Source organism: Dama dama, chromosome 20, assembly GCF_033118175.1.
Source record: "Dama dama isolate Ldn47 chromosome 20, ASM3311817v1, whole genome shotgun sequence".
In the NCBI taxonomy this organism is placed as follows: domain Eukaryota; kingdom Metazoa; phylum Chordata; class Mammalia; order Artiodactyla; family Cervidae; genus Dama; species Dama dama.
Window position 1 is genome coordinate 10,405,984 of NC_083700.1, and position 21,854 is coordinate 10,427,837.

At 44.2% G+C, this 21,854-nt stretch overlaps 2 protein-coding genes across 4 annotated transcripts in view; one reads left to right on the forward strand and one right to left on the reverse strand.

Annotated features, from left to right (window-relative positions):
• The window catches only part of LOC133040533 (natural killer cell receptor 2B4-like), a 43,353-nt gene extending 25,706 nt beyond the window's left edge, over positions 1-17,647 (forward strand). For all 3 annotated transcript variants that reach the window (XM_061120347.1, XM_061120346.1, XM_061120348.1), the window contains 8 exons: positions 490-828; positions 918-1,193; positions 2,649-2,753; positions 3,190-3,254; positions 5,518-5,574; positions 7,546-7,611; positions 9,483-9,539; positions 10,837-17,647. In XM_061120347.1, coding sequence (XP_060976330.1) covers positions 582-828; positions 918-1,193; positions 2,649-2,753; positions 3,190-3,254; positions 5,518-5,574; positions 7,546-7,611; positions 9,483-9,539; positions 10,837-10,917 — 954 coding nt within the window. In that variant the 5' untranslated portion in view covers positions 490-581 and the 3' untranslated portion in view covers positions 10,918-17,647. The remainder of the gene's footprint in view (positions 1-489; positions 829-917; positions 1,194-2,648; positions 2,754-3,189; positions 3,255-5,517; positions 5,575-7,545; positions 7,612-9,482; positions 9,540-10,836) is intronic.
• Positions 10,275-21,842, reverse strand: LOC133040534 (T-lymphocyte surface antigen Ly-9-like). Its single transcript, XM_061120349.1, has 3 exons — positions 18,660-21,842; positions 18,215-18,286; positions 10,275-15,656 (listed from the first exon to the last, which is right to left on the reverse strand). Exons 1-3 carry the CDS (start codon positions 18,951-18,953, stop codon positions 15,588-15,590), a joined length of 435 nt encoding a protein of 144 aa, XP_060976332.1. The 5' UTR covers positions 18,954-21,842; the 3' UTR covers positions 10,275-15,587.
• Positions 21,843-21,854: the final 12 nt, after the last annotated feature.

A 21,854-nucleotide genomic window follows, 5' to 3' on the forward strand; every position in this document is an offset into this window, starting at 1 on the left:
TCAGCACTACAGGGAAAGAGTGACTTCATATATGATATTTAAAACATACTGGTTAAGGATTTGTCCTCTAAAGCCACATTGACTGGATTTTAGATTCATCTTTCTCTGTGTAACTTGGTCCAATTACTTTCAAGTTCTTTCTAACTCAGTTTCCTCATCTCTAAAATGGGATAAGACCTTTTTCGAGTCATTGTAAAGTGAAAGAGTAAAAATATGTAAAGTGTTTAAGATCTTCCTGTACCATAATAAGTACTCAAGAGATTTTCACTGTTATTACTGGTTTGTGGGCTCTCCAGATGAGGGCACAGAGCATGGGGTAGGGGAGGCAGATAAGGGAGATAGACTTTCAAGTTTTCTTAGACTCTGGCCTCTTCATATGCATTTCCATCCTCTTGGTTTAAGGGAGGTCACATCTAACAACCCACATTGCTCAGGCTTGATACCCTTCCTTCCAGCTCCAGCATGGGTTATCTTTTCTGTAATTCCTAGGTTCTGCTCATCATGTGGTTGGAATCTCAGGAGAGCCTGTCTGGTTACACAACCCCGGCTTACAAAGAAATATATACTCTGTTAGATGGAAGATGTCCTCATTCTCAGAGTCAAGTAATTATTTCACATGGTCTTGGAAGAATGATTCTGGCTGGACCGAAGTAAGGGGAACTTTGAATCCGACTTTACATCATTTCAACCAAAGATTAAATTTTATAAGCAAAAACTTCACTCTTCTCATCAAGGCAGCTCAGCCACAAGACAGTGGCCTCTACACTCTGGAGGTCACCAGTCACTCTGGGAAGCTTTGGACATATGATTTCCGGGTTTCTATATTTGGTGAGTCCTCAGGACAGCTCATCTTGCTCCTCTAACCCTTGCAGGGCTTGTATTTCTAGCATCTTTCTGATCAGAATCTCTGCTTCTAGATCGTGTTGAGAGGCCCCACCTGGTGGAGAAGCGGAAGGTCCTGGATGGGGACTTTTGTCAAGTGACTCTGTCCTGCTCAGTCGCCAGAGGTGGTGACGTGAGCTATGCTTGGTATAGAGGGACTGAGCTGATACAGACACCTGGGAACCTCACGGAACTGGTGGATAAGGTTGATGTCAGTGGTTTGCACTTATATACCTGCAATGTCAGCAATCCAGTCAGTTGGGCAAACCACAGCCTCCAACTAACGCAGGGCTGCCAGAGTGACCCCCAAGGTAAGTGGAGCACTGTGGGCTGTAAGAGGGGCTGAAGGTGTGGAGCCCACAGCCAGGCTCATTGCAAATCCCCTGACTGACTCCCACAGAGCTTTGCAGCCCTTCCCCAGGTAAGCCGTGGCCTCTAGGCATACAGTCCCTGTAAAACCAGGGCTGTCTTGGTCAGGGAAGAATTTTATCCCCATAAAGAACTTCCTTCTGGGAGATGTGAGTTTCTCCTTCCTATAGGGAATGCTTAGTTTGATGAGTCACTGCCCTGACGTGGGTGCTGATCATTACATTCTTTTTCTGAGAGACTGATGAAGACCTCCTTCCTCCTCCTGAGGGATAACTCCCACAAGCCATATAGTTTCCCAAGAGGTAACTATGCTGTACACTGTACTCTGGGTCATGTGGTCATCAGGATCATCTTGGGGGTACTTAGAAGAGTTCTTGTTTTTTTCTTTTTTTTGCTTATGCTCATTCTAAGAGTTATCCTGAGTTAAGTTTTTTTTTCTTTTTTTCCTGAGTTAAGTTTGCACCACTTTTCATTATATAAACAAAGACTTAATGTGCCATCAGCATAGGTATCAGCATAGTGGATACAGGAAAAAACCTTCTGTCCCTATCCTCAAGGAACTTCTAACCAAATACAGCAGCAAACTAAACACTTGTGAGCAAAAAAGAAACACGCTGAAGGAATGTGGACTGACAAGGACACTGGAGATTTGTTCATGCTAGCCATGGCTTCATCATCCACTAGCTCTCTGATCTCAAGCTGATTCATTACATCTCTGAAGCTCAGTTTTTCTTTTGAGTAAACTAGGGGTGATAATAATAAGTATCTCGCAGGAGTGCTGTAAGATTAAGGTAATGTTTGTAAAGAGCCTAGTCAACTGGCACCCAGAACATTAATTCATTTCCCTTCTCCTCATGTTGGTTCGGTTATGTATCAGGCTACATTTGTGACACAAATGTTAAAGTTTGAATGAAGAAGAGCAGTGAAGGCAGGAATAATAGAAGGTGAAGTGGAAGACTTGCCTGGCACATAGTAGATGTCCAACAAATGTTTGTTGAGTTAAAAACAAAAGCATGAATGGATGTAACATTTGCTGTGCCAGATGTTTTACATACATTAAAGTCATAATTAACCTCCATGTGTAGATAACATTATCTCCTTTATCTAAGTGAGGAAACAGGCTCAGAGAGCTAAAGGACATTATCCAAGAGCACAGAGTCTATAGAATTAGAATGGAGCCAGGTCTGTGAGATACTAATACCCATGATCTTAGCATCACTCAAGGGAGGTCGCCCAAATGAGCAAGGGGATGACTTTGATGGTGAATTCACAGGGTGGGTGGAGACCAGCCACCTGAGAGGGAAGTGTGGTTCTGAAACAGATTCTGCAGCAGACAGATGGGAAGGGAGAGGAGAGAGGGCTTTGCACTCAAGGCTCATGTCTTCTATACCTCTCAGACGTCACCTTCCTGTTCATCTTGGTGAGCGTCATGATTCTCCTCGTGGCACTGTTCCTGGGCACCCTCATCTACCTCTGTGTGCGGAGGAAGAGGAAGCAGTCACGTAAGTGCAAGTTCCTAGAGAGGTCGCCTGATTTGACATCCCCAGTGACATGTACCTGAGCGCCCAGTACATACTTTCCTTGGGGGCGTAGAATGGTGTATATGTGTGTGTATGGTTGGCGGATGGGTGGCAGTAGCTGCTGGGCCTCTTTCTGTTCTTGCCCTCTGGGGTTGCTGCTGGATGCCTACAGCCTGTTCCCCAACGTGCAAATTTGCTTGCAGTCTGCCTGGCCTGATAGAACAGGTATGTCAGGCGAGGTTGCTGCCGCTGTGCTTTTCAGGTATCCTGGGAAGAGCAGTAACCTGCCTCCTTTCTAGAACTTTCCTCAAGGTCTAATTCATATGGGGTGGAGGTGGGACTGCCAGAAGTGGAAGCGTGGATGGAACATCCTCTGGAGATCTCTGCAGCTCCTTTCTTTGCTTCCCTCCTCTAACAGGGACAACCCCAGAAGTTCTGACAATCTATGAAGATGTCAACAACATGCGAACCAGGAGGAATCAAGTACGACATGCTAGGGGCTGGGATTTTTCTCAGCTAGTCTGAGAGATATTCTTTGGAGGATGGCCAATCTGGGCAGGGGGAGAGTGAGGACCAGACAATTGTCCTCAGTCCTCCCCATATATCTTTTCTCCATTAGCTTCTTGGCTCTGGCCATGGGGGAGAAGAGGAAAATAAGTGGGCAGAGAAGACAAAGGAAGCAGAAGGGAATCGGTGCAGAATTGTAGCTGCTGGGAAGGGATGGTGCCCTGGTATCCTCATTTCTGCCTGGTCTCACCAGCCAGGCTAAGCTCCAGGAAGAGTCCAACCTGCTTGCATTTTGTGTCTGACCACAAATTCTCAGGTCCTTGAAAATTCGAGTTTACTTTTGTGGGTCCCTTAATCATTGCCCTGGCTGGGAAGGATGCCAGCCTGACTAGCCAAAGCACAGCAGTTTCACAGCTGGCTCCATGATCTATGCTCATGGTATTTTTGGAAGAAGATGCCTGAGTCTGGCTGAGGTGCTAGACAGTAATCAGGTTAGGGCAAAGGTTAGTTCCTCTGGGAACCTCTCAGGCCAGTCAGTATCTGCAGGCTGTGGCCAACTCCACCTGTAGTCCAGGGGTGTCAGAGAGGAGGAAACCACAGGGGACTACACTGCCCCTGAGAAGGGCAGAGTGTGGGGACAGGCCTTGGGGGAAGGCAGCACCCAGCTGAAATGCCAGGAGGGAAGGGTGACGGGTGTAGGGAGGAAGGGCCTCTTCCCACTCCCATTCCTGATGCTTCCCTTCAGGAGGAAGTCACAGCAGTGGGACTGCTCTTGGTGACCAGTGTGAGGCCCTGTGAGGCCTCACAGAATGGAGAAGCAGCCTCCTAAAGGTCTAGGCTTTGGAATTAGGGCATTTGGAACTAGAGCAGCTCCCCTGGCCTCTTTCCTTGGAGTAATGGGGCATGAAAAATGGCAGGAGACTTTGTTTCTCCCATCACTACTGGATGTGGGTACAAGTTCCTGGGAGCAAGTGCATCTTCCAACAGTCACTGATGCCCAAATGCTCAGTAAAAATAGCCTTTCCTCCCCAGCAGAATAAAGATGACTTTAAATCAGGTAAAAGGAGAACACAGGGGAAAGAAACTATTTAGAGTGAAAGAGACCTGTTGGGGATTGAAGTCTGTTACTCTGCTTCTGACTCAGGTCTTCCTCCTTCTGTGGCCCCATCTCTCCATGGCCTGTCCCTAGTGCCCCCAAGGTTCTGCTTGAAGGCTTATATCACAAGCTTCATGCGGTCCTGGCTTTGACCTTTCTGGAGATACTTCAGTCAGGTCTGGGCAGAAGAGAAAAGCATAAACTTCTGTTTCTTGCCAGATGCCCATGAATCTAGCCTCCAAGGATGGCTGATGTTTCTCTGCTTCTCTCAGCACCTTCCTGCTTCTGGGGAGTTCAGCTTGTTCCTTGTCTCATGGACTGTAATGGGCTCCATGGACTCCCCCTCAGAGCCAAACCTGGCAGTATGTACTCAGGGCATCATGAAATGCCACAAGCCCCAATCTCCTGTGGGGCAGGACTGAAGAGGGAAGCCGGAAGGGAGTGTGCTCCCTGCCCTGAGCCTTGGCCAGGGCTCCACTCAGCACCATAGCTGCACAGGGGGCTGGATTGAGGCCAAGGGCAAGCTGACCACCAAAGCTGGGTCTAGAGAGGGGGATTTGGAACAATTAGGGTCCCCAAATTTGTGTCCTTTGGAGTGGGTTGCCGTTTTCTTCTCTAGGGGATCTTTGCAACCCAGGGATCGAACCCAGGTCTCCTGCATTGTAGGCAGATTCCTTATTGTCTGAGCCCCCAGGGAAGCCCCTTCTTAATACGTAAGGCTCAGATTAGAGCCCCACCCAAAGCTCAGCCCATTGTCAATAATTATTGACAATAATTTTATATTGCAAATTTAATCAGAAAGTCCGCAAAGGCAAGTTTCTAAGCTACCAAAGTAAAGCAAGTTAACAGGAAACTCCCTTGGGCAGGGTCACTTGATGCAGTTCTTTCACATCTGGGTGGTTTCTCACTCCTGACACTGCATGGTGACTCCTGCAGTCATGGTGGAAACACTGTATGGTTTCTCACTCCTGACACTGCTGCATGGTGAGTATCTGTCCCCATCCTGAGATGTGCGAGGACCACCTCCTTCCCACACTCCCCGGAGCCCTTTACTTATCCTGTTTCTCCCCAGTCAATTCATGTCCAGACAGACATGGCTGTCTGCTCATGTCACCATATGTCCCTTTACTATCTTTTGTGCAGGAGCAGAAACCCCCTGGAGAAGAAGGGAAAACCATCTACTCCACGATCCAGTCCCAGGTACAGCTCTGGTTTCTAGAATCCACTCCATGCCTGTCCATGGGGGTTCCTAATGCCCCCCTAGAAACTCACACCCTTGAGTGGCAAAGTAAGGCCTTGGTGCTCCTGGAGTCTGGAAGACAGCTTGGCCTCTGTTGCATTACAGTGTTTGTATAGATGAGTGCTGTTCTAGAATGTCTTGACAGCTGAACAGGGCTGGGAAGTCTGACACAGACATCCTTTTCTCTTCCATGCTTGGTAGCAACGGTGGTCCAGTGGGAGGAGGAATCTTGTCAGGGGACTCAACTTCTGTTTTCTCTTCCTGATGCCCCCTGTACTTGGGGACTTTGTACTTTTTATTCTCACCCTTAACTATACCTGTTTTCAAGAGAGAATGCATCTGTGCTGTTCTTTTATCTAATTATGACTTAATAATAACATTTACTAAGCACTTAACATGCCATTTTCTTATTGAATCTCATAAAACAACCTCATGAAATAGGTCTAATAGAAAACTCATTTTGTAGATGAGGAAACAGACTCAGAGTTTAACTAAATGTGTTCAAGGCCACATAGCTCTGCTGTGACAAACCTGAGCCAAATGATTTTCAAGTTTTCTCTCTACCTCTGCCTACTTCATCTTTAACATTTTGGGGTTGTAGGACTTCATTCATAGACTAGAGAAGCAACCTCTAATATTGACTGCTAAAATGACTATTGATAACCCAGGTTGGGGCATTTTTTTCAAAAGAAATGCTGTCTCCTGGTGGCCAGTGATGAAAATTTCTGATAGAAATGACTTTTTTTTTCTTTTAAAGCTAAAACTTCAGGCAATAAACTCTTTAGCTTTGTGGCTAGGCTGCAGGGCAAAGGAAACTCTTAGGGAATGGTGATAAGCTTCAGAGGAAGATCAAGAAAAGAAGGAAGAGAAGAAAGGGAAGGGGAAGAGGACAAGGAGAGGCAATGCAGGGAGAGGAAGAGAGGAGAGAAGTGGAAGAGAAAGATGAAAGGAGGGAGGGAGGCACCCAACCACTCAGAGCCACTCTGGAATTCCCAAGCTGGGTGTTGCTTTCTCTTGTTCCCCTTAAGATGATGTGATTTGCTGATAGTGGGTCAGAGTGTGTCAAAGAGAGATGTAAGGACAATTTCTGGCTTCAGCCACTCTGAATTATAACAAGAGGAATTTAAATAAATGCAAGGGAAGAGCTCCTCTCAGACTGAGATGCTGGTGAGAATGAGATTTCTCCTCTGAGCAAAAAGAGGGTGGTTACCTGCCTTTGACAACACCTGGTTCAGATCCAGAGAGGGAAGGCATGATGTCAGAGGGAGCTATTGAGGTGCTGGAGAGAGAATCTTGAAAGTCTGAGGTTTAAATCCTGCTTCTACTGCATCGAAACATGTATATTACCTATAGTGAAACAGATCACCAGCCCAGGTTGGATGCATGAGACAAGTGCTTGGGCCTGGTGCACTGGGAAGACCCAGAGGGATCATGTGGAGAGGGAGGTGGGAGTGGGGATCGGGATGGGGAATACATGTAAATCCATGGCTGATTCATGTCAATGTATGACAAAACCCACTACAATATGTAAAGTAATTAGCCTCCAACTAATAAAAATAAATGAAAAAAATAAATAAATCCTGCTTCTATTGTGAGCAAACTGTCTGACTTGGGCTATTTACCCTTTTGGAGTATCATCTGTAGAATGGGGCAAATTATGATCATTCTTATTTTGTAGGAGTGTTATAAGGGTTAGGGGAGGATGCATATACAGAATAAGCACTCAGCAACTAACAGCTATCTTTAATGACAAAGCAGGACTAGCATTGAGGTTGTCTGACCTCCCGACTAGTCTAGGGTTCTTTTCACTAACATCTTGAGCTTCCATCTGGGGAAGATTGAGGGTGAGGAATGGAAGAGATAGATGCCCATCTCCCTAGGATTGTGCTGGATATATGCTTCTGAAATGGCTTTGTTTCTGTTTTCTTTAGCCTTCTGCTTCCACGTCACAAGATAATGCAAATACACTGTATTCATTAGTACAGGCTTCCTGGAAGGTAAGTCTTCTCTATGGGCTGCTGTTTATACAGATATGTATTTTGTCCATGCATATGCAGGTATGTGTTTGCAGAGGGTGTGTTGTGCGTCTGCATGGGTGTACTTCTAAGTGAGTTGTCTTCCACTGTATATATCTGAGTAGCTTGTGTGAAATGACTGTTTAAATGTTAATGGATCAACTAGAAATGCCTTTCTGGTTCCATTTGCAGAAAAAGAACAGTTCTGAGATTAGGAGGAGAGTTGGATTCTCTGTGAGTTTCTGTGAGGGGCAGTGGACCATCAAAGACAGAAAGGAGGTGCTTTGTGCAGAAGGCCCACAGAGTCCTCATTGGACCAGCTGAGGCCATGGTGAGAGATCCTGAAGAGGTTTTCAAGGCACGGGCATACAATCTACAGCTGGAGGAGTAGACTGGACTAAGAGGGACACAGTGTTGACTCCTAGAGAATCAAACAAAGGTTCTGGCCAGTCACCTGCTGGTGGTGGTCTCTAGACTGAGGTAACCCATCACAGTCCCCTTGGAACCTGCTCCAAGCTGAACTCATGGCTGTTATCTGTGCCTGGGACCACAAAGTAGGACATCTTAATGCCCCTGGTCATATTTCTACCTTGGAAGAGAAGGGGTGGGCAGAATGTTAATTCCAAGGCTGGAGTCACAGTATGAAGCCAAAACCTTGCCACTGTAGTCTGGAAGCTGGGAATCTGCCAAACTGTGGAAGTGTTGCGCTCATATGGGTCAAGGATCCTGTGTTTGTGTCAAGAGGAGGAGAGGTTTGGGAAGATTTTTAGATTTTTCATTCACTCTCCTTCTAATAAGTCATTAAGTCAACTTGGATTCTACTATGCATGTGTACTAAGTTGTTTCAGGCCTGTCTGACTCTGTGACCCTATGGACTATAGGGTCCTCTGACCATGGGATTCTCCAGGCAAGAATACTGGAGTGGGTTGCCGTGCCCTCCTTCAAGGGATCTTCTCAACCCAGGGATTGAACCTGCATCTCTAATGTCTCCTGTATTGGGAGGCAGGTTCTCTACCACTAGTGCCACCTGGGAAGCCCAGATTCCATGAGAGATATTTATATTTAAATTATGTTGTTGTTGTTTTGTTGTTAAATCATGTCTGCATCTTTTGTGACCCCATGAACTGCAGCCCACCAGGCTCATCTGTCCATGGGATTTATCAGGCAAGAATACTGGAGTGGGTTGCCATTTCCTTCTCCAGGGGATCTTCCCAGTCCAGGGATCAAATCCTCATCTCCTACATTGGCAGGCGGGTTCTTCACTGCTGAACCATGAGGGAAGCCCATACTTAAATTATACACTGTAGTTTATGAACATATAGTCACAGACACCATGATCATATGCTTTGGTATTAGGTTTTGAAAGCTCTGTATACTACTGAGAAAGCTTCTGAGTCCCCATGTCTCCAGTGTTTCACCGTGTTCAGGGTATGTGCTAGGACTGGTACTTAAGTGTGTGGCAAAATTGTTTACGCTAACCGTGTATATGTATGTTATGTGTTGAAAAGATACACAGTTTGAGGCAGTATTTGAATTAGATTTGTCTGAAGGATGTGTGTCTGTGTGGGTGCTGGAAATATGTGTATGTGTGGACTTCAGGGGTATGTGAGTGTGGGCTACTAAACTTTGACTCTGGTTCAGAAATATCCTGTCACAGGCAACTGTGTATTGTGCCTTCTTTGGAAACCATGAACAGCATTGTTTACTCTTGGGGTAGAAAATTCTAGACACTTCTGGGTGAGAAAACTTCAGGCACTTTCTGGGTTCTGAGTCTCCTTTGGGACCTCAGACCAGTTAAAAGTAAGACATTTCTTAACTTGAAGTTAAGTACTCTTTCCCCTCTGAAATTCCAGACTGGATCCAAGAAGGAGAACCACAGCCCGTCCTTCAATAAAACTATCTACGAAGAGGTAAGATTCTGGAATTCTTTCTGAATGGGTTTAGTGCTCACAGCATAGCTCTGAAGTCACATGTGAGAAAAGTCATCCATAGCATCTCAGAGTTGGAGGGATTTCAGGGATCTTCTAATGTGAATCTTCATTTTAGAGATGAGGAAGCAGAGGTTCAAGAAGAGCTATGGTCTAACCCAAGATCTTATCATATTTTGGGGATTTGACTCCTTTTGGGGAGATTGTATCTTTCCCCAATATTTATTTATTTATTTGGCCGCTCCAGGTCTTATTTATGGCATGTGGGATCCTCAATCTCCGCTGCTGCATGTGATATCTTTAGTTGCAACATATGAACTCTTAGTTGTGGCGTGTGGGATCTAGTTCCCTGACCAAGATTCAAACTCCAGCCTGCTGCATTGGGAGTGTGGAGTCTTAGCCACTGGACCACCAGGGAACTCCCCAAGACTGAGTTTTAAACTAGGGCTGTTCCCATACTGGTTTCCTGGCTGTGGGCCAGACACTGGACCTCTTTCCTTTCCATGGATATGTGTGTGTTGGTAAGTGGGAGGCAGAGAAGGGAGGATAAATGAATGTAAACAATTTCCCCAAGTTAGCAGGTAATTGGGCATCACTCCAGGACACATATAATCTTCAGCTGCTGCTAGGATGGACACTGCACAATGGTGACCATCGAGCCTGGTGGCTGGATTGATTCTCATCAAGCCTTTTAGGGAATGGAAAGTAGGCACTCAGTGTTTATTGGAAGTTTATTGTATATACATATGAATGGTAGCCTGCCAGTGACTTCATGTGCACTATCTCATTTAATCTTCACAGAATGCTATGAGGTAGTGTAATTATACTTCCCATTTATACCCAGAGAATTGAAGGCATGGAGAGCACCCTGCTCATCAGCCTCATATAACACCTGAGCTTCCACCTGTGGCCTGATAAAGATGTTGCCATGGGTCACAAGGGAGAGTGTGGATGGGTGCCCGCTGAAATTTCTGGCACTTGAGCTGCAGCCCCACATTAAAGCCAAATGGACAGTCAAGGTTTGTAGAGGACACTGCGTGGGCCAAGGCAAAGTGGGTCATGAAGAAGCATGGTGTGGTTAACAGCACTAGAAATGGAGCCAGAAGAACTGGATTCAAGCCCCTTACTTCTCACTAGTTGTTGACCTTGAGTTATTTCCCTTCCCAAACTGAGCTTCCTTCTGTTATGAATGATGAATGGGGATAATAATTCATAGCCCAAAGGGCTGTTATAAGGATCGTTTAGTGGGAGAGTCTGAAGTTCTTCTTTTCTTCTGCAGGTTGGAAAAAGAACTTCCAAAGCTGAGAACCCTGCTCGACTGAGTCGTAGGGAGCTGGAGAACTTCTGCATGTATTCCTAGTTGCCATGGCTGTTCTCACCTCTCTTAAAGCCCAACTTCTGCTTTGGGAATCAGCACAATGGATGATACCACATGAGTCTCTGCAGAGTGGTTCCTAGTCTGGAGACGATATAAGAGTTTGTGCGTGGTCTATATTTGTTTTGAAAATGATTTCTTTTTTTTTTAACATTACTTTTATTTTTTTAAAATATAAATTTATTTATTTGAAAATGATTTCTAACAGCTGCTTTAAAAGCAAGGCTGTTAAGTAACATCTCAACTCACAGACCAGACAAGAACAGATAGAGATGTTGGGTAGTTTCCAAAAGACGACACAGCATGTCCAAGTGCTGGTCATCTCCAAGTGCTATGTAAATGTGGTGTTACTATCACATTAAGATTCTGTTTCCCTGGTTTTCCCCTGGTGACGCATCTTCACTCCTCCCTAATCAATGATGACCACATTTCTAGACCCTTCTTTGCCCAGACTCATCCTCCAAAAAGGAAGGAAAGATAATGGGGGCTCAGAGGAGAAGAAAGAGGTCCCTCTGTGAAGGTATACTAAATAGCCCTAAGGCACTGGCAAGTTCTCCAAGGAGGACAGGCCTGGGCTATACTCAAATACAGAGGAAAAACTTCCCCACTACATATTAAACTTTACCTCTAGCCATCTGGTCACAAAGGGATGTGGGCAGGAGCAAGAGTAGATAATGCAAATCAAGCCCATCGCTGAGTGGAAAAATCACCCAGAGTCCATGCCATCCTAATAATCGGGCAGTGGAAGCAACTTTGCCTACAGAATGATGTTTGATTTATACAAACACATTATTAAACATCTATTTTGGCTTCTTTACACATTCCTCACTATTAGAAACAGTGTCATTTAAGTTCTGAGTCCTGATGCTCCCCATGGCAAATGCTGGAAGGAGGACTCAGGCAGCTGAGCAGTTAGGAACCAGGCACCTTGCTGGGCTCCCCTGAGCCTTCAAGCCAGACCCTTCCACAAGACTGTGGGGAGCAGGCTGAAAGTCTGGCTGAGCTCAGGAAAGGGGGAATTGGAAGAGGGCCTGGTCAGAGACCCCAACAGGTAACATTGCATGGAGCCTGATTCTTCAACTGCCCCACTGTGTTTAAGGTATGAATTTAATATAGATCTGTGCTATTACTTAAAGGCAATCTAAATTTCTTTTCTGAAATTTAGGATAGAAAATGGAAATGGATCTCTTCCCTACTCTGTACTTTTCCTCTCCCAGCCAAAGGGCACTTGTGGGCCATCAATAAACACACGCTGTTTAACTCCTGCTGGAGAGGAGTCTGGACTCCTCGTGAACTAGTTGTCTCCTAGCCTTGTTCACACTGGAACAGCAGATTCTAGGGTACCCAGATCCCAGCGCCCACTTAGTCTTGGGGGATAGCCACTTGCTTATGCCCCTCGGATCCTTCTCCCCTGTGGGTGTGTGATTGGTCAAGTTAGCTTCTTCCTGGAGACTAGTCGATAGACCACATCTGGGAGAAAGTATCGGGGTAAAAATTGGAGAATGTAAAAGGATGGGGAGAGGATCCAACGCAGTTGTGGGCAGCTGAGCAACTGAGTCAGGAGTTTCATGAGAAGAAGGAGTAGCAAATTATAGGGGTCATAGCAATTCAGATGAACAGCAGAGATGCTAACCATTGCCTACTGCTGGCCTTTTACATTTCTTAAGTTGCATAGATATTGAACTGGGCAGAGTCATTTAAGGAGCAAAAGAGATTCTATAGGTCCAGCAACTTCAGGGATGCTCTATTCTGGAATGTAATAATGATTATCATTATCATCTAATATATTTTTGTTGAACTCTGTGATAATGCCTTAAAAAGATAATTATCTATGCAATTACCAACCAATGAACAAAGCAGTAAATAAGTTCCTGCTGTGTATGAAGCACTGCTTGGCTCCCCAGGAGTACCCACTGCAGGCCACAGATGACACTCTGATTCCACAGACCGTGTGCTGGGGCAGATGACAGTGGAAGCACAGTATTAAAAAACACAAATGGGCCACAAAGCACATGTAACACAAGTGCACACAAGAGTATCACGAATGTTAAGTCAAGAGAAGTGTAACTTATAGGCAGGGAGACAGGATGGAGGCGACTGTTTGGGGGAGAAGAGAGCTATGGCTCATATACATCTGGACATGACAATAAGGAGGAAAATTCTTTTCGGGTAAATATGGGAATCTTATACAGAAGGGACATTTTAAATGCTTCAGTTCAGTCCAGTCGCTCAGTCGTGTCCAACTCTTTGTGACCCCATGAACGGCAGCACGCCAGGCCTCCCTGTCCATTACCAACTCCCAGAGTCCATCCAAACCCATGTCCATTGTGTCAGTGATGCCATCCAACCATCTCATCCCCTGTCGTCTCCTTCTCCTCCTGCCCTCAATCTTCCCCAGCATCAGGGTCTTTTCAAATGAGTCAGCTCTCTGCATCAGGTGGCCAAAGTATTGGAGTTTCAGCTTCAACATCAGTCCTTCCGATGAACACCCAGGACTGATCTCCTTTAGGATGGACTGGTTGGATCTCCTTGCAGTCCAAGGGACTCTCAAGAGTCTTCTCCAACAACACAGTTCAAAAGCATCAATTCTTCGGTGCTCAGCTTTCTTTATAGTCCAACTCTCACATCCATGCATGACTACTGGAAAAACCATAGCCTTGACTAGACAGATCTTTGTTGGCAAAGTAATGTCTCTGTTTTTTAATATGCTGTCTAGGTTGGTCATAACTTTCCTTCCCAGGAGTAAGCGTCTTTTAATTTCATGGCTGCAGTCACAATCTGCAGTGATTTTGGAGCCCAGAAAAATTAAGTCAGCCACTGTTTCCCCATCTGTTTGTCACGAAGTGATGGGACCGGATGCCATGATCTTAATTTTCTGAATGTTGAGCTTTAAGCCAACTTTTTCACACTCTTCTTTCACTTTCATCAAGAGACTCTTTAGTTCTTCACTTTCTGCTATAAGGGTGGTATCATTTGCATATCTGAGGTTATTGATACTTCTCCCAGCAATCTTGATTCCAACTTGTGCTTCCTCCAGCCCAGCATTTCTCATGATGTTCTCTGCATATAAGTTAAACAAGCAGGGTGACAACATACAGCCTTGACATACTCCTTTTCCTATTTGAAAACAGTCTGTTGTTCCATGTCCAGTTCTAACTGTTACTCCCTGACCTGTATACAGGTTTCTCAAGAGGCAGGTCAGGTGGTCTGGTACCCCCATCTCTTCCAGAATTTTCCACAGTTTATTGTGATCCACAGAGTCAAAGGTTTTGGCATAGTCAATAAAACAGAAATAGATGTTTTTCTGGAACTCTCTTGCTTTTTCCATGATCCAGCAGATGTTGGCAATTTGATCTCTTGTTCCTCTGCCTTTTCTAAAACCAGCTTGAACATTTGGAAGTTCCTGGTTCACATACTGCTGAAGCCTGGCTTGGAGAATTTTGAGCATTACTTTACTAGTGTGTGAGATGAATGCAATTGTGCTGTAGTTTGAGCATTCTTTTGCATTGCCTTTCTTTGGGATTGGAATGAAAACTGACCTTTTCCAGTCCTGTGGCCACTGCTGAGTTTTCCAAATTTGCTGACATATAGAATGCAGCACTTTCACAGCATCATCTTTTAGGATTGAAATAGCTCAACTGGAATTCCATTGCTTTTAAACGCTTAAAAATACATAAAAAGAATAATGTGAAAGTGAAAGCTGCTCAGTCGCGTCCAACTCTTTGCGACCCCGTGGACTTTTCCAGGCCAGAATACTGGAGTGGGTAGCCTTTTCTTTTCCAGGGAATCTCCCCAACCCAGGGATCAAACCCAGGTCTCCTGCTTTGTAGGCAGATTCTTTACCAGCTGAGCCACAAAGGAAGCCCAAGAATACTGGTTAAAAAGAGTAATACACACAAATGGTTTAAAAAATCCAGCAGTACAAAATATATGCAATAAAAAAAATCCCCAAACCAACCCAGCTTCCTCCCAGAGGCAGCCACTGATAATTTTTTTGTATTTCCTTTCAGAATTGTTCTTTATGTAAACATACAGCTATCTATTTCTTTTTTATTCAACTGGTGACATATGATACACACTTTCCAGGACTTTGTTCTGTCCATCAAATGACGTATCTTAGAGCTCCTTCTTATTAACACATGTTAGTCTCTACTTTCCTTCTTTAAAAAAGTGGCAGGCCTTGCCATTGCAAGAATACACTTTCATGTGTTTAATCAGACTCCTACTAAATGGACCCTTAGGTTATTTCTATTCTTTTATTTAAAAAAATACTACAGTGGTCATGATTTCACCTAGATCTTTGAGTTCATAAGAGAGATTATCTGTTAGATTTATCTTAGCAGCTGTTTATAGGACCACGTGGAGATCCTGGTCCTCTTTGACGACATGACAAGCCTTGGCAGAGTTTTGAGGCATGCATCTGAGCTGAGAGGTTGTACTATATGAGCATAGAAGGAGACAAACGGAGCCCAGAGGCTGTCTGATCTGTTGATGGATTTGGGAAGTAATGAGGTGTGAGAAAAAGAGGAGGCCCAAATCCAGGCGTATCTGAGACAATGAAGGAAATTCTGAAGTTCTTCTGTCTGCAGGGGCCCGGGCCTTATTAGGTCTAGCAGCCTCTCCAACCTCACTGAGGGAGGTAGCTGCTTTTCTTTTCAGGGGACATTTTCATAGGTAGGTATTTCAGGAGACTCAAGGTCATTCTGTTGTGGTGGTGGCACAACCTGTGAGCCAAAACACACACAAGGATATGGTTAATAAAGCCTGGAAGTTACCAGTTTTCTCAACCTTGTGCTGGGAGGAGAGAGGAGGGTGAGGTCAGGCTATGAATGGTCCATCCTCTAGAAGTAAGGTCATATGGATTGGCGTAAGGATGGAGCAATCATTCAAGCTGATGATAAGCATTTATGGAAAATCTCCTAATGGTAAGCGCCATGTGCCAGGCTCTCTGGAAGGGAGATTTAGGACAGTTTTGTGCAACAAGTTGAGGGGGTTCATAAGTGACAATAAAAGGCCTTGCTCTCAAGAAGCTACAGTTTGGGATCCCAATCTTCACCCTAGTGAGAGAAACATTTATATAAAGATAAATCAAGTTTTAGAGGTTGAGTTCCATAGTAATAGTCCAAACTATTAGACCTTCATGTTCCAAGGGTTCTGGGAATCCCTTGTTTGTAAATGTTCAGGAAAGGCTCAAAAGAGCAGATGAGACATGAGCTGATGCAGAGGGAAGGTCTGTTGTTCTTTAGTCGCTAAGTCGTGTCCATTCTTTGGCCACCCCATGGGCTGTAGCCTGCCAGGCTCCTCTGTTCATGGGGTTTTCTAGGCAAGAATACTGGAGAGGGTTTCCATTTCCTCCTCCAGGGAATCTTCCCAACCAAGGGATCATACCTGAGTCTCCTGCATTGTAGGTGAATTCTTTATCACTGAGCCACCTGGGAAGCCCAGAGAGGAGGTTACGTACCAGCCATAGCTTGGGAATAGCACAACCTTCTTTGAGATATCATGCAGATACAAGCGTCAGAAAATAATAACTAAAGAAGGCTTGAGGATTTCTTGATCAAGTGGGAAATAGTGGCTTTAGGAAACCCAGAATGAGGATTCTTGAAAATTCTGATGGTAAAGAATAAATTCTATCTGGAGGTTGGCTCAGGAAATGCATTGATTTTTTCACTTGTATTGTGGGTGAGGGTGGTTTTAGGGATCTTAAGTTCCTGGAGTGGTGTAGGAGTCATTTAGGACTGACCAGACAAAGGGGGTCTCATGACCTGTCTGAAACTCGGAGCAGGGACTGATGTCCATGACTTTAAGATTGACTAGTATTGACCCAAACACAAAGGACCAGGCCCAAGCAGCTTTGGGAATGTAGTGAATAATACAGATTTGGCTTCAAGGCCAAAGATAAAGTTCTTAGCTGATTAAACATTAGGCCATGCTCTAGAAATCAGGACATGAGGCAGAAGATGGTTAAATCAAACTATACAGTTGCATGAGTGTTTACCAAGCAAATTTATCAGTCTTTTAAGGTCTAGCCCAAATTATTTTTTCCATGAAGTCATTCCTGTCTACCTCTGTGCAGTGCTATCTACCATTTCCAGTGTATGAAAAACCCTTGGGAATTGCATACATAATATGTAGTCACATAGAATATTTTCTCTCCCCATCCAGGTTAGTAAATCACTCCAACTCTCCTACATCAAAGATAGATAATATAACAAGTCTTAAAAGTCAAGGCTAGTGCCTTAAATATATCTGAATCCCCAGAGCACTCAGCCCAGTTCTGGGCAAACAAAAGGTATTGAATAAATATCTACTGTTTGATTCATCAACTATAGAGAAGGAGCATAACTGAAAAACTTGGAGAGCTAAAAAAAAAATATATATATATATATATTATTTGAACATTTTACAGGAAGGGAATTCTGGGGGAGACTTGAAAGCAAAAGTATGAATGGGCCCAGTGTTTTCAGGAAAGTGAAAGAGGAGAAGACAGCCAGATTCACATCAAAGTTAATTGTTTAAGAGTTTTCAGGATTAATAAAATACTCTGTGTTTCCTAACCACTTGCTGTGTACTTAGGCAAACTTAATTTCCTCAATCTCAGCTTCTCTGGCTATAAAATTTGCATGATAACACACTTACAAAGGCCTTATAAGGATAAGATGAGACTATGTTTGTCAATGTTTTGTAAACTATTAAAGTTTATATAAACTTATTATTAATGGGAATTTCTATGCTTAGGGCTCAGTCACTCAGTTGTGTCCGACTCTTTGTGACCCCAGGGATAATAGCCCACCAGGCTCCTCTGTCCATTGGATTCTCCAGCCAAGAAGGCTGGAGTGGGTTGCCATTTCCTTCTCCATTTCTATGCTTAAGGGATCTTTTAACACTATAATGAAATCAATGTGCTGTAATTAATAGCACATTTTCAAAAAAATCTTGACATTATACTGTTGGTTATATTCCAATTGTTTTGGAAAGTTTCCATTTTGATGGATGAGAGAGAGATTTAGAAACATATATGGACCATATAGTGTTTGTGTTTACAGACTCTCATTCTCATCAGTGTTAAGACCAATCAATATAAGATACTGTTAAATTAATTAGAAATGTTCAGCTTTTGGCTGCATAGATGTAAATCAGGAATAATTCTTTCAATATCTCTATGGACCAAGGAGTGTGTCAGGGGGTGCACAGTGGGTGGAGCTTAAGTTCCTCTGCTTTCAGTTAAAATGGTCTGGGCCTCACTTTATGGACCTCAGGATACAGAGAAAATTGTTCTCACCTTCTGAGGTTTCTGTATAGAGCAGTAGACTGTGGCTGAATTCTCTTTCTTCTGAGGAACTGGAGTCTTTCCCTGTAACAGATCAACACCAGGCTGTTCATAATCACCCAAAGAGAGTTTTCCTGAGATTCACCCTCAGTCTTTGAGGTGAAGGAACACCTCACCAGGTTCTGATTTCACATAGAGGGTGGGACTGCCTAAGTGCAGTGGAGACAGCACCTCTGTTTTCCCAGCACCTCTCTTATTTATGGCACAAGATTGGGAGCTGAGGGATGGGTTTCTTTGCTTTGAGGATCCCTGAGGTTGGTAAACATGGATAGAATCACAATTCTCTATCCATGCACTGCTATGCCTGTCCCCCAGTTTGGAGGGATTAGCCTTCCAGGATATTGGATGGTCCTAGAAGGGAAGGGCGAGGGAAGGTGTACTGATCAAAAGAGCTCACCTGCAAGTTAAGGAACACTTGTGTGTACACCGTTTCCCCTTCAACCACAAGGGCTGGTGCCATGTTATCTGGAGTGACGAGATCATACTCTGCTTGGTCCTCAGAGTCCGAGTCAAGTCTGGCGTCCTCCTGAGTGACCGAGTCACACATCTGGTCTCTTCCATTGATGGGCTGGTGCATCCCTGTCCTCTCCTCATCCTCCTCAGTTGTTCCATTGCTGTCAGAGCTGCTGTCGGAGGCATGCCTGACAGCCTTAGGGAAAGTGTCCAGCTTCTCACACCCTTGGGAAAGCATGAAGTATGGTGTGTGTCCAGCAGTGGGCTCTGGAACACATTGTTCAGGATTGGTAAAGGATGTACCAGCACCCCCTCTCTCTCGCTTTGCTCTGACTCCTATCCCAGATGAGGCCTAGAGAACTGGAGGAGAAGGAAAGTTTTCCTGTCTTCCCTCATGGGGCTCCATTCCCCTCCCCCCTCCTCCTTTCTTTCAAGTGCTCACTTATTCATTCATTTGATAAACATTCTTTGAGTGTGACATGTGATGGACTTAGCAGCTCTCAGTGAGCAGTATTCTGGGGAAACATAAAGGTGAATTAGACCTGGTGTTGAAGGAGTACACTGTCTAGCTGGGAGTCAGGTACATACATAAATCAAATTATGTAAGGCCAACTCTGACAATGTCATAGGAAAACTATGAGAAAAGCGCATGAGTGAGAGGACATAGTCTCCAGGTCGGAAGCAGAGAAGAGCTTATGAAAGGACTGAATTAAGGTGGGCCTTCACACTGGGACTTTGATGAGTGAAAGTGTATTCTTGGTGGAGAGAACAGCATGACTAAAGGCAGGTATGAAACTTGAGGCACCCTCTCTTTTGGAAAAGGATGATATTTAAAATATTTAGCAACCACCTGGTTTGGGCATAGGACAATCAGAATGGGTGGCTGCTATAAACAACTGGGTGGACCTCTACTGCCTTTGGGGCATATCAATCAACCCATTTGATCTACATGTAGAATAATAATGGCTTATACTTTTTAGGTGCCAACTGTATGTCAGGCACTGTTCTAAAAATAATGCTTTTCATGAATAAATTCATTCATTCTGCATAAAACCCTATTAAACATAGATAATAAATATCCTTATTTATGTTTCACAGATGAAAAAACAGAGCACATTAAGGTTGAATATTTGCCCAAGTTTAAGTGGGAGGGCCAGGATTTGAATGCAGGTAGTCTGACCCCTGGTGTTCTTACCTGCTACTCAATACTGCCCCCTATGAGTTTTACATAGGAAAAAAGTAGACTAAAGGCGACCTGGCCAGATATTGAGTGATAATAGTACTTATCTACCTGGGGAGCCAGGTAGTGCTAGTGGTAAAGAATGTGTCTGCCAGTGCAGGAGACACAAGAGATGCAGGTTCTATCCCGGGGTCAGGAAGATCGCCTGGAGAAGGAAATGGCAAGCCACTCCAGTATTCTTGCCTGGAGAATCCCATGGACAGAGGAAGCCTGGTGAGCTACAGTCCATGGGTTCACAAAGAGTTGGATATGTCTGAGCCTCCCTGCCCCGACACACAAAGTTATCTCCTATTGAAAGGTTGTTGCTGAATGATAAGACGCGGGATTCTTGGCCTCCGGAGGAGATGAATTCAATCCGGGGCCAGAGGCGAGGCTGGATTGCTCAGAGCTTTTGTGTAATAAAGTTTTATTAAAGTATAAAGGAGATAGAGAAAGCTTCTGACATAGGCATCAGAAGGGGGCAAAAGAGTACCCCTTTGCTAGTATTAGCAATGGAGTTATATACTCTCCAATGAATCCAAAGAATGTCTGGAGGTTGTAAAGACCTCACAAGACCTACTCCCATAATTTACATTTTAAGATAACAGAGTTGGCCAGAAGGTTTAATCCAAAGATTGTCCTCAGGCAGGATACATTCTTGTAAAGACCAGACCTACTCCCATAATTTATGTTTTAAGATAACAGAATTTGCCAGAGGGTTTAATCCAAAGAGTGTCCTCAGGCAGGATACATTATTGTTATATAGTCACTCACAATCTGTTAATGAAAAGAAAGGAATGTTGTAAAACTTAGAATGGCACCAGATAATTCATCCCTGGCCATAAAACGATTGACTTGAATCTTGTAGAAGGGCAGATTACCAACAAATAGTTTTGTTTACATAGATTAGGGGAAAAATACCGGAGTAAGTAGGTTGAGCCATTTGGCAGAACCAACTTGAAGATAGAGTCATAGCTTAAGACAACATTTCCATAAGAAAAAGAAATGTATTGGTTAACTCAAGGTTTGAGAGTAGTTAGCTTCAGGTGAAACCAGGTGTCATGGCAACACAGCATTTTAAGAGAAACCTCCTTTTAAATTTGTATAGAGAAGAAAAAATATCACTGATTTGTTTCCTTCTGCCACTTAAGAGAGATAAAAATATCTGGCACTTGCAGCCTCTTTCCTCCGTTTGGAGACCCCTGGCCCTCCTGCCTGTTACCCTCTCACTATTGAGTGCATACTGTGGACTCCCTGCTGTCCCTTGCAGTCCTCACAGCAACACTAAGAGGTTGGTGCCCTCATTTTGCAAAGTAAGGAAACTAAGGTTTAGAGACTGAAATGCCCAAGATCACTAAAAAGGAGGAGAGCTAAGATTGAAAGACAGTATTATCTGAACTCAGGCCTTTTACACTGGTGGTCCAGTGGTTAAGAATCCGTCTTCCAACCGGGGGATGCAGGTTGGATCTCTGGTCGGGAAACTAAGATCCCACAGGCCGCAGGGCAACTAAGCCTGTACACCGCAGCTCCTGAGCCCATGCTCCTCAACTAGAGAGCCTGTCTACCACAAACCACAGAGCCCACATGTTCTGGAGCCCGTGCCACAGCTAGAGAGAAGCCTGTGTGCCACAACGAAGATCCAGCATCTGCAACTAAGACCTAATGCAGCCAAAAATAAATACATAAATAAATATTAAAGAATTTATACACATGACCACTAGGTTATCTTGCCTTTTGAGTAACAGAAAAAGACCACAAGGAGCCATTGATGGTTATACAACAGTCATAATTGAGCTTTGCAAAGTGGCATCAGAAGGACTAAAAAGGAGAAAATCTGGAGACGGAATAGCTAGTTAGGAAACTATTATAATATTTTAGAGAAGAAGTTACAAGCATGGGAATGTCTATTAATAAAGACTT